Source organism: Ceratosolen solmsi, unplaced genomic scaffold, assembly GCF_000503995.2.
Source record: "Ceratosolen solmsi marchali unplaced genomic scaffold, CerSol_1.0 scaffold10, whole genome shotgun sequence".
NCBI classification, from domain to species: Eukaryota; Metazoa; Arthropoda; class Insecta; order Hymenoptera; family Agaonidae; genus Ceratosolen; species Ceratosolen solmsi.
In genome coordinates this window covers 5447192-5460363 of record NW_011948412.1, presented here as the reverse complement: position 1 = coordinate 5460363, position 13172 = coordinate 5447192, and the positions used below count along the sequence as shown (strand labels likewise).

General features: G+C 26.4%; 1 protein-coding gene across 1 annotated transcript; it reads right to left on the bottom strand.

Annotated features, from left to right (window-relative positions):
• Nucleotides 1-3949: 3949 nt before the first annotated feature.
• On the bottom strand, nt 3950-6270 carry LOC105364447 (uncharacterized). The gene is made up of 4 exons (XM_011502366.1): nt 6251-6270; nt 5828-6164; nt 4491-4693; nt 3950-4248 (listed from the first exon to the last, which is right to left on the bottom strand). The coding sequence occupies exons 1-4, from the start codon at nt 6268-6270 to the stop codon at nt 4056-4058; spliced, it is 753 nt and encodes a 250-aa protein (XP_011500668.1). The 3' UTR covers nt 3950-4055.
• Between the last annotated feature and the right edge of the window lie 6902 nt (nt 6271-13172).

The following is a 13172-nucleotide window of genomic DNA, read 5'->3' as shown; positions in this document are numbered from 1 at the left end:
ATACATGAAAGAAAAAAGTTAAAAGAACCATAGGTGATGAAGAAGCATGACATTTATAAGCCGAATTGAATTAAATTTGATGAAAAAAAGGTCAAATTTTAATCTTTTTGAACTATCTTAAAAAAATGCGTAGTTTTATAATCTTCTAATCTATTTTAAAGAAAATCAGTTAGACGAAAGAATAAGAGAAGTTCAGTCGCTTCAATAAAAAAAAATAATAATAATAATAATAAATAAAAACATAAATAAATATATAAATTGATTAAAAAATATTTTAAAAAAAATGGACGTTTTCTTACTTGTAGATTCATTTTCAGCATTAAGATAATGTTAACCACGACTATGATAATGATGATAATGATGAAAGATAAAAAGAAAGAGAAAATGAAATGGTCAATTTGAAACATAGTCATTAAAGTATGTACATTTCACGTGTGGAAATCTTCATGATCAGTGTGTATCGACGAGGTACGAAATAATAAGATAAAATTGAGAAAATGTGTGAAAAGGAAAAAGTGAAGAAGCACCGACATTGTTCTTGCGAACTCGATTGATATAAACATCGCGTGAAACACCGATGATAATTTCAAAAGGTTTCACCGTATTCCGTTATTAACTGATTTGAGAAAGAAAGGCGATTAGTGACTGGCAATATACGACTTTATTTTGTAGTGCGAAATTACATTGGCAAAATACTGTTCGTCGAATCTGATTTTGAATCAATAAAAATCTTCACTAATCGTATTACTACTTTCTATTATTTTTTAATAAAATGTTTATGAAAATGAAATTATTTTTATTGCCGTTTTATAACTAAAAATATGACACTATTTCAGTTATTTATACTAATAAGGTTAATTACAAAATGGATCACTTATGTTTAGATAAAAAATTTATTGTAGATCATCATTTTGTTATATACTAAAGGTTGTAAACTTGAATTCTATAAAATATAATATACTACATAATTCAAATTTCGTGTCTTTATTCAATGATGTTAAATGGAAAATAATAATTTTTAATACTTATTGTAATTAAAAATTAAGAATTCCTTTAAACTATTGATGTATTTTTTAAAATATTTTTAATTTATTAATTTATTTTAAAACATTCTTCTGTATTTAAAGGATAACAATTGCTAACTATAATGAACGATTATAATTTTAATAAATCAAGTGAAATGACTTTTAGCAAATAATTATAAATTTTTTTAAAAATTTTAAATTATAATTTAACCCGTTTATTACATTTTATGATTAGAAGTTCTAAAATACGAGGAAATAATATTTAGAAAAAGAGTTTAACTTTCTCATTTACGTATTGTCTTCTTTATATCCTTAAATAAAATAATCAATAATAATTCAATCGATTTTATTAAGTCTAATAATTAAATTACAAATTATATAATATTAGTAAGATGTAAAAGAATATAAAAATTGTTAATAATTATTGAAAATTACCAATTATGATAATTAAATTAAACGATACTAATTAACAATGTAGTATAAATTAGTTAACTGGACAATGTCGTAATAAGTTTTTTTTTTATTATAATGAATGTGGGTGAAATAAAATTATAATTTATTTTGAAAAATTCATGTGGTTCAAAAATTAATAGAAAATTTATAGAGAAATTTAATTAAAGTAGAATAAGAAATAATGTGATATTAAGAATAATGATAATGTGATTCAAATAGATAAAATTACCATTTTTAAATTTATTTTAAATAGTATTATTGAAACTTCATATTTAACTTCATTCAACTTGATATTGATTCATTATATATGCCAAATTGATTATTTATATAAGTTTCAATGTTCTAATAATGTAGTTTTATATATTTCTATTATCATTATCATTCATAATATTATAATGTTACATTGCAAAATAGTTTTAGTTTTGACTATTATTTTATATTAATTTAATTTTTCAATTTCTTGTATTTCTTATTAACATAATACATATATATTAATATGTAGTATTAATATATTTTTGTAATTTTTAAACTTTTATAATAATTCTGTTGTTATTCGTCATTTTAAATTTATTCTAATTATTTTATTACGGCAAAAATCCTTTAAACATGTACTTTATATATGTACATTTCATTTTAATTATGCAGTTATAAAATATATCCAGAAGAATCCTATGTAATATATAAAATAATTAACCCCGGAACTATAATGTCCAAGTTTTATCTACACAAAACCACAGAATATAGTAAGTTTGATAATATGTTTTATCAGAAGTGCTCAGTGTTGTTTCTATAAACACAGTTTTATTCAGTATTTAATTTCTCAGAATATCTTTTATTAATATATATTTTACGTGTCCAAACTCGAGAGATCATTTTAATATTTAAATAAACGATTTGACTATATTTTTAGACCTGTTGCTTAAAATACGAAATTAATGCAATTTTTTAATTACGAAATTTCTTTTATACTATTGTATTTTGTAACATTCAATTTTGTTATAAGACTAAATTTTAATAAAATATAGTGAAATAAAATTTTTTTTTAAATATATTGTAAATCTAATAAAATATAGTATTTATTGTATATTTTTGTATTTTTAAGGATGCAAAATAAAAAGTTTTTTTTGATATTTCATGGACATATTTGTTTGTGCGTAATAATAAACGTATTAATTCCCTTCTAATCCCATTAAATCTGTGATTACAACAAGATATCTGATTTTAAGACTAACAATTACAAATCAATTGAATTTCTGTTTTTAAATTTAAATCATTTCTTAATGGAAGTAATTTTACACGTTTTTTATCAATCGTTTCTTAATTACAAAGAATTGATTCTTAATTCTTATATGAATAAGCGAAAATTTATTTTCAAATGTATATATAATTGCTTTTGTTTATGAAAATTTCGATTGAATATAATTGAATACATTAAATACATTTTGATTAATTTTGAATGCTTAAAATTTCTCTATTCTCTTTTTATTTTTTAGATAGATTATTTAGGTGAATCAATTACAAATGAATTAAATATGTTAAACTTAAGCAGTTACAGTGACAAATAGTTTTCCAACATCATTTAATTTATTTTAGAACATACCTGGGTTGTTTAAATAATAATTTATATATTATTTATTATTATAAGCCATTATAAAGATAAAGGAATTTTTTATGATTACATTGTTGAACGCATATTATATCGATTTACTTATCAATTCATAATATGTTCAATTATAAAAACACACGCGCACACACACACACAAACACACACACACACACACACACACACACACACACACATTTATTTGCGTAAAAATAATTTAATTATAAAAATTTTCTTTTGTTGAAGAATAATAAACAGAATTTTGCAGTTTAACAAAAACGTACGATGTATATTGTTTTATTTAAATCAAGGTTTGTAGACTTGCAGTATGTTTTGTGAAAATAGAGTTGAGGATTATCGTCTCATAGCTATTATTTATTGAATTTCAATCAATTTTAGCACAAAAATATTACATTTTTTCCGAAATATTGAAATTTCATGTTTTTCTGATAATATTTTGAAAAATGGATTTAATAATAAATAAACAACAAAAAAAACTTAACAAACAATTATTCTAAAAAATCACAATTTATTAAACGTGTTTTTTCAAAAAGAAAATAATTTTGCAAATAACATTGTAATGCAAAACAATTAATTTGTCAATAATTATATTACAGTATTTGATTTATTGGTTGTAAGAAATCATTATAATAAATCTATCGTTAATTGAGATATAAAAATTAAAGGACTATTATTATTTTTAGGATTATTTCTCACAAGTCATAATTAATATAGTGACATTTCATTCTTTCAGTGCACATTATAAAAATCTTTTGTAAATATTCCATTCGGATACATTTTGATCACATAATATAACCATATGTTTCACGAGCCATTGTGCTCGAGTTTGTCGCCGTATTTTTTTTTTCTTCTTTAATATATTTATCCAATAAAATTACACAAAATAAAAAATAATTTAAAAGCCTGACAATGATTAAGTATGATTTAAAGAAGCATTTACATAAGTAATAGATTTATGGAATGAGTAGGTCCGACTTAATTCTTGCTTGTTTTATTTGGTAAGGATCGTTACAGGTGAGGTAGAGTTGTAACTCTTCGCGTAATGCCTCTGCAGCTTCCTCCAGGAGTTCTTGTTTTTCGATATCCAACATTTCTGGAAATTCTTTGTGCATGAGCGTCATTAACAATGACAATTGTGTCTCAGATCTGTTAAAAATGAATAATCAAGTTAAAGGTGAAATGGAGTTACGTTATTAATTAAAAAGTTAGTTAGTTAAAAAGGTAATAGTATCCTGCTTGGGAATAAGATCGATTTTTAACTTTATTATGAAATTACGGCAGATATATACAGAAAATAAAATAATCTTAGTAGCACGATAGTATTAAAAAATTAAAATTATATTCAAATATTCGAACCGGTATCGATATAAAAAATATAAACACTTTACCTTGCCGATAACAGCACTCTTACGTCGGAATCATCCGCTGGCAAAACCTCAAGAAGACAATATTGCAATGCGCCGGCTTTTTTCACCAAGCAAACTTTACCAACTTCCTTGAATTCATATTTATCTAAGAATCTCATCAATCGTTTTCCGGTATTAGAATCTGGCTGTACCGGTAATATGACAAGTCGATCTACGGAGATAGTCTGTATAGAACAGAATGTTTATTGCTTTAAAGTAATATAAATATACTTTAAAATTTTGTAAACTACGTGCTTCCGGTTTCCTTCGGTCCTTTTCCTTTCCTTTTCTTATCGAAGAAAGTGAAAATAATTGTCAAAATTAATGTCAGAATTTTTCACGCACCATTTAAATATCGAATAAGGAAATATTTTCGACCTCACAAAAGCCTACTTTTACAATATTAATTACCTTTTTATTTACTCAATTTTTATAAAAATTTCATAAACTAGTCTAGTCAGTTTTTTACTTTTCTTACGGCAGTGCAATAATTTATACAAATCTTAGATGTTCCGAGTGTGTTAGAAAAATCGTAAAAATGACTGAACCAAAGTTGCTTACTTAAAATACATTTTTTTCTTTGTTTTTTTAAATAATATAAAATTTTCATATTTAAATTGAGACGTTTCTATTTTTAATTTACTAATATGTACATCTTCGACGCTTAAGCAATTTTAAAGAAAAATCTACACATACAAAATCCAAATAACTGTAATTTTGTATTTATTTGTTATTTATCAGAATATCAGAGTCTTTTGTATTTGTATGTTGTTTGTCGGAAAACTAAGATTCTTTTTAACTATAAATATTTCAAATATTCAAATGTAAGTATATATTTCCTACATTTTGCTTCTTCAACTGTAACGTTTAATTTTAATTAATGTAATAGTTAAAGTATATTCTGAATGTTTTATATATTTTAATGCTACTTGCAACTGTATAGTTTGAATTCACATAAATTGATTTAGTTTAAAAAAATTTATATAAAAATTTTATAAATGATAATTTACATTATAAATGGTCTTCTTTCTAATTTTTATAAAGCATCCTTTTAATCTTGATTTACTACTGTACTGTGGCTACAAGCCAACTAGTCTGTTTAATTTAATTTTGAAAGCAAATACTTCTAAGTTCTTAATATTAACACAGAATTTAAGAACTTTATTTATAAAATGCCATTTTATATGTAGTAAATAATAATATTATACTTTAAAGATAAGCATAATCCATCTAAATCGAATCTGCCTTTTAGACGAAAGGAAAATTATTTCGCGGTTAAATTTATTGCGGTACAAGGAAAATTCTCTTAAAAATATTACCTTGAGGGCAAGTATACTGGATTCCGCTGAAGCTGGACAAAAATTTAAATGCCAGCTACCGTCAATCATATCCTCGGTGCTGAGAGCGATAGAAAATATCTTTGACTGAAAGGTTTTATCGTCGAATTCACAAGTTACGACGCCATGCATTTTCAATTCGGACTTATTGTCAAAGCTAGGTAGATCAAATGCAACAGTACCCACGACCTTCTCTTTTGAATCAATTTCCTCGGTTGGATACCAGAATGTGCCATCGACCAACGACCAGAAGATCGAGACCCCATGGCAGTCATCATTATCTACGGAACTACAGTAGATCGTCGGATCCTTTAAAACACTGTGATTAACGAATTATAAAACTGGATACATACACTCCCCCCCCCCTCTCTCTCTCTCTCTCGCCCCCTCCCTCCCCCCTCTCACTTTTCTTTTACAATTGTCATAATTTTCTCGAAGATTTACTACCCTCACGATACGTGTCACATCGTAAAAGGCAGAGAGTCATTCACAATGTTTCGATATGAATATTTATTAAAACAATAAATGGCTTATATTAACTTTAACTAGAGTATTAAATTTTATATACGCGTTTGAACGATAATATATACAATCGAGTAGTGTAGGATGAACAATAGGATCAATTGCTTAAGTTGCCAACGTTTATTTTGTTTTACGATTCTAATTCGTTATTCTATGATAATGTTTATAATTAAATATATTACAACGAAATTCAATCGTATCTAGCGACGCAACTTTCGATTAGGGACATTTCTTATTGACTTACTCATAAAATAAACTTAATGTCCATATAAGTTAAAAAAAAAAGATTATAAATAATTGAGAATAAAATATTTAAAGCTTCGATTTATTAATTACAATACGGGAAATAAAAGAAATATGAAGAAAATTAATTTATAATTGTGTTATGTTAGAATAAAATAAATCAACAATTTATCGATTAATATTAGTATATTTATTATTATTAACGAATATTCATGCACATCTTTAAATGAATTCTAATTTATATATTAAAATTCCGAATTAACATTGTATATTATAAGCCACGTTGCGTATATAATTATTGCGAATAATGAAAAAATATTTTTCTTGTAAAATAAATTTTTACAAAACTTTAAGCACCAGTTACTTATTTAAGATTTCCAAGATTAACAAAAGATACAACTGAGGTGTTTATCTGGATGCTTATTTCTGCGGAAGTTACGCCCAAAGTGTGGAAGAAAGTTAGCAGGTAGATAAGTAATGATTCCGATCATTAAAGTAACATGTGGTTAACATTCATTTTACTTTATCTCTGTCCGCCTCCACACTCACTCGATTCCTCTCTTGCCTCCCTTTATTACACATTTATTATAGCCCTTGCTCTTTTCCATTTTAGTCTCTCTACATCTCTTTTGAATCGTTGAGTCTAAGAAGCTATTAGCTTTAGTGGCTACTGAGAAATTTCTCATCGCTCAAAGCACAGAGCAACGATTAATTATTCAGAAAATGAAGATTATTTGTACAAAGCATTTTAATAATTTCATAATGTAAAATAGCAAAATATTCTCTTCGTCATAATAAACAATTTCAAATAACAAAACAAAATAAAAGCTTGTTTTAATATTTTATTTATTTTATATTCTACTTACAAACTGCCTCTATACTGAAGTTTTATATTTGTCATTTAATTTTTTTTCAAATTTAACGTATGGGAATTCAACAATGTTTGGTAATAAAATTTATAAATATTCATCTAATAGTAATTTTAAAATATTTATTTAATTAAAGATATTTATTGTAAAATTTCAAGAAATTTTATAACGAATTTCAGTTGCTTTTCTTTTTCTTTCTTGCAACAATTAATATTGAATTAATATTCACGTGTAAGTAAGCTAATAATAAAAGCTCGCAAAGGGTACTACGATTCGTTATATAATTTATAAAAAATATTATAACGTCAAGCAGATACTACTAAAAAGATACAAATATTGCTTATGTCTCTTTTGATTTACGATTTCAACTACATTCGGTAGCAGACATTCAACAATGACAAATGGAAACAGTACGTCACAAAGGATTAATCTGCTCGATAACGCTTGGGAACCGAATATCGTTTTTGCTTATCATCTGGTAGAGAAGCACACGACGGCAAATTTGGAATGGGCCAGTGCTCGAGCAATTCCCCCCACCCCCCCTCCTCACGCCGCACTCCCTCACCATCCCCTCTCCGCCCCTCGCCGCCATCTCAGAATCCGAGTGGTACGTACTTGACGGTCGGAAGGATAATGACCGATCGATAAGCTCATCTGTCGTCATTGCAGGGGAGAGCTGATAAGGGATCGCGTGGGCCGAAGTCAACAAAGTGTCCGATAGTCCGCGAGCAATCAACGCTTCCCGGAGCACAGCACCGGACGTGACTTTCGTCTTGGTGAGCTTACGCTTTGAATTTAAGTGCGGAGGTTCGCTGTGGGTGCAGTGGGAGTCGATGATGAAAATAGAAATCTTGTCGTTTTATGATACTCTGTAGACAAGTCTTGTTGCACGGGTAAGTATAATGATCGATGATGACTTATTTCACATTAAAAGTTACTGTCTTAAGAGAGTGAAAAAATGATAATATTGTTGAATTATTAAATAATGCAATATCTCAGATGCATTGGATATTTTGTTCTTTCAAGCTGTATATGCTCTTCTGAAATTGAAGAAATGTTTTATTTACAATTTTCATTTAATTTTGTACAGTATTTAACGTCTAGGATATTAATAATTTGCAATACAATCAATTTAATATCATTCTACTTGCATTAATATAAAACGTATATACGTATATTTATATTCAACACGCGCGCGCGCGCGCGCACACGTACATACGGTCGAACGCATCCACATGCGCGCACACCTAACAAATGGTAAAATATTTTCATGGATTTTTAATTCGATATAATTATAGTTGATTAATGTCCAATAGCTTAGCTTTTATTCAATGCAATATGAAATTTAACCCGTTAACAAAGTTTTTTTTACGTTTATATAAGGACTGAATGATCATTGTAACAATTGTTTTTCATTCATTAACAAATAAAAACAAATTTTTAAAAACCATTGGAATTTTTAAATATTCATCTAAATACGCATATTATTTTTAACGATATATTAAAATTAAAAATAAAATTTTCCCGTATACATATATATTATTTAAAAAAGGTTAAATTTGATCAATTTTTAATTTACAGTGCTGTAGACAATGATATTTCTTGTTAGTATTTGTAGAAATATTGATTTCAATATTTACAATAAAAATCCTCAGAACAAATGAATAAAGAGATAAAATAATATTTGTCCCTTTTGCAACATTTAAAAATAAAAATTTCAATTTAAAATAAATCATTTTTCAGTAGCAGCTGTAATTTATATTTTCATTTCATTTAAAAAATTTCATTTAATTTGATAATTCTAAATGAAAAAATAATTCTCTTTCCAAGTGCAAAATAATTAAGAAATAGAAAGTATTAATTTATTAGTATATTCATTCGTTTGTTTTTAATTAAAGTTTAACATCAATTGCAATGTCATCGAGATAAAGAATAAAAAAATTTTTTTTTGAAAGAATTAATTTCAATAAACTTTTATTACATAATGTTAACAATGAATAATGCCGTATGAATATTGTCGATCAATTATTAAATTAAAATCCAAAGATGAAACTTGCCAATCTAAATGAAATCGAAATTTGAAAGTAAAATAAAAATAAAAATTGAAACAAAATTTAATAATAACAATGTTTTATAATATAAACCTATCATATTCGATTAAGGGATGGGAATAATTTTTCATTTCAGTATGTATCGGTGCATGCTTACATATATATATATATATATATATATATATATATATATATATATAATTTTGCAAATATTCGAATAATGGTATATTAATGAAGAGTCTAACTAAGTCCTAATTAATTTTCTCATGATAATTATTTTTAACTGTCGACGAAACAATAAATTTTCCATATCTAAAAATCAATAAAATTTTTCGCCAAAACCAGCCCCGAGGATGTGATAAATTTTACCAACTTAATGCATCGAAACATTGAATGTTCGAGCATGAAAAAAAAATTCCACGTATATAATAGTCCCGTTCGATAAGCTGTAAAATCACTGCATGAGAGCACATGACGTATTAGCGGGGTACATTTATCGGTCGGAAAAAAGGCTCGGAGCTACTAGCTCCTTTTATCGTTCGCATAAATTCACAATACCATGGTCGAGCACTTTCTATGTATGAGTGTGCAGGTGCTAGGTGCAGTCGTGCGTGCGTTCAACGCTCCCTAGAATGTATAAATAAAGCGTACGGCTAAGCTTGCTTAGACCCGTAACTGTATATCTGGATATCCATAATTTTATTTGGGATCTTAGTTTCAGCTACAAAGTAAAGCTCGCTCGAAACTTTCTTGTTGAAAAATTCTAGACAACGTATAAAAACTCGGAGTGATAATCTGATCTGAGCCGCGCCAATCAGTGTTCGTTTATTATTTGTAAACCTAATTTTAAGCTTTAATTAAATATGGCTCCTTTCTCTTTTTCTTATTTTTTTTTTTTTTTTTTTTTTTTTTTTTTTTTTTTGATACAAAAATATTTAAAATGCATTTAAAATGAATATTTTTTATTATAGGTATGATTATAATATAAAAGTTTAATTTAAAGTAAAATTATTGACACTTCAGGCATTAATAAGTCACTGTAAACATTAAATTACAGGAATACTTTATAATATTTATAATATTGCTTCTATGGACTTTATAGATAGATTTAGCATTACAAATACATTATTCTTATATGGAAAAGGTATAGATATAAGGTAAATTATGAAATACAAATTCAACAAACACAATGTTTGTTAAAAACAACTCGATGCTCTAAAGACGGTAATATTGTAATTAGTGAACTTGATGAAATATTCTATATTAAATAGCATCGAATCAATTTTAGTTTTTCTTTCAGTATTTAATTAGTATTTAATATTCAGTATTTAATCTTTTAATATCAGTATTTAATATTTTAGTAAGATTTAAAATCAAGTAGATTTATTTATATTAAGTAGTAGATTATAAATCAAGTAGTAAAGTTTAGTCATATGACAATAACGTTAACATTTTATCATTCATACTACTTGCATTAACAAATCATTAGAGGTATTTTAAATAATTAATCTTTTTTTTTTTTTTTTATAAAAAAGTTCATTTATAACTAGGAAATATAGAACTCTTAATATAGTCCATACTGAATACTTTTCATGTATAAGCTTATCTGTGAAAGTATAAACCTACAGCTTTGCCGAAGGATAGTAAATTATTTTTGAGTGTCCCATGATATACAACAGTAAATGGAATAAAAACGAGTTTCGTTTTGTGCATGCACACCATAATATTGGACATTGTATTGCCGCGCCCATGTCAGTTTGATAAATAAAACGGCATGCAGTGGAGGATCGTCTTCCTGGACGCACTGCACCTTGTCGACAAATTCGGATGTTAATACATTAGCAATGGCTCACTCTTTGTAATTGTAAATAATTCGCCATATAATGTTCTATATTGTCTCCTCTACACTGCCCCGGAATAAGTTACTCATGCGATTAAATTGGCAGATTTTAATGACCTAGAGCTACACGCTTCTTGCACCTGTCAGTAAAAAGACTCATAGAGGGAGCGTTTGCACTTTAATTGTCGCCAAGCCTCGAATGAAGATAAACCGTGAATCATAATTACCGTCAGTGTGTTCATGCAAATATGTATATTTCTTATATGTTAAACAGTCGCTTGAAAAGTATGCGATTAATTATAAATATTTGGCTAATTAAATTGAGATAAATAACATTGCAGAAGAATTTTGATGACATTCACTCTTGCATTAAACGCGATATTACGCGATTTTAGTTTCCACGCATTTCTATCTTTCAATTAGTAAATTCGAACAAAAAATCAAATATCCAAGAATTGCCTTGAATTAGCATATTTCATAAATTAATAATAATTATGAATTGTATAAAATTGTCAAATATTTCATTTTTATATGCAAATGTGTTATATTTACTTTTAAAGAGGGACTTTATAAAAAAAAAAATAGTTACTATTTATTTCTTCAAAGATTTTTCCTTTCATCTTTCTAAACTGAACGATACCTCATATTTACAATACAGACAATAATTACAAATTCCTATGATATTAATGCTCAATGTAAACAATGTTGCTTTTATAAATATAATTCTTGAATATGAGAATCAGTTTTATATTAATTTAATTTAATATGTATTATAATGTATTGTACAAAATAACTAAATAAATAATTAAATATATCAAATAAATATTTAATATACAAAATACGGTATTGTACTATTTGTCTCAATTCTAACAATACTCACAAACATATAATCATGGGAGCGCAAATAATCGTCAAAATTAATAACTTACCATGTATATTTTTGTGGCAATTAAGCAACGTAAAATTAAGAAAAAATGCCTTGTAAATCATCATTGCTACTGCATTACAGGTTAACCTGGATGAAATATAAGAAACATGATTCATACGTATTTATACAAATTTAGAACTGCACTTTTACTAAGAACATAACAGCCAGAAAATCCAGGGCAAAGAGTCAGAATACACATTAGTTATTCTTATTATTCTTTGGTCTAAAAGTTGTTTGAATTATCGATTTATCCTTTTTAAAAGACTTCCCAAGCATTATTTTACACATTAGGTTCAAGACTCGATTCGAATTCGAAAATCTCATTTGTATTGCCAAAATCTATAAATACATATTGGATTTTTATTTTGGATGCTTTACTTGGAGGTAAATAAGAAAATAATTGTATAAAATTCAGAATAAATATATTTAAGCGTAGTATTATAATATTGCTCGATGCTACTACATAAATATTTCATATTTATAAATATTATTCTTCTATAAAATCGTCTATTGCTTATATTTTTAAATATTCATAATTAAAGACGCGCTTTTTTTTAAATCCTTCTTATATTCCGATTTATTTAAAAACTTATACATTCAGCTTTTATGTATATTTTTGGCATGCACTTTCTTTTTCCGTCTCTTTCTTTTTTTAGAAACGACTACATGTACTACTCTATTTTAGGCTCACATTTGTCATTCCAGATATTTACTTGTTCTCGATTTACTCAAGCTTTTTTCCTTTTTCTTAATGATGTTGAATAAAATAGTCCCCGATCTATTGTTCTTCAAACTATATCTGCTATTTTGTTGCCAACATAGCTTATACTTTATGTTTACCGGAATGGAATATTGCCCTTTCTTGTCTACACTC

Coding starts and splice junctions, on each gene's coding strand:
- LOC105364447 (XM_011502366.1), bottom strand. CDS start 6,270: ATGACAATTGTAAAAGAAAA. Junction 6,165..6,250: donor ATGACAATTGTAAAAGAAAA/GTGAGAGGGGGG, acceptor CGTTAATCACAG/TGTTTTAAAGGATCCGACGA. Junction 4,249..4,490: donor AGAGTGCTGTTATCGGCAAG/GTAAAGTGTTTA, acceptor CATTTTTAACAG/ATCTGAGACACAATTGTCAT.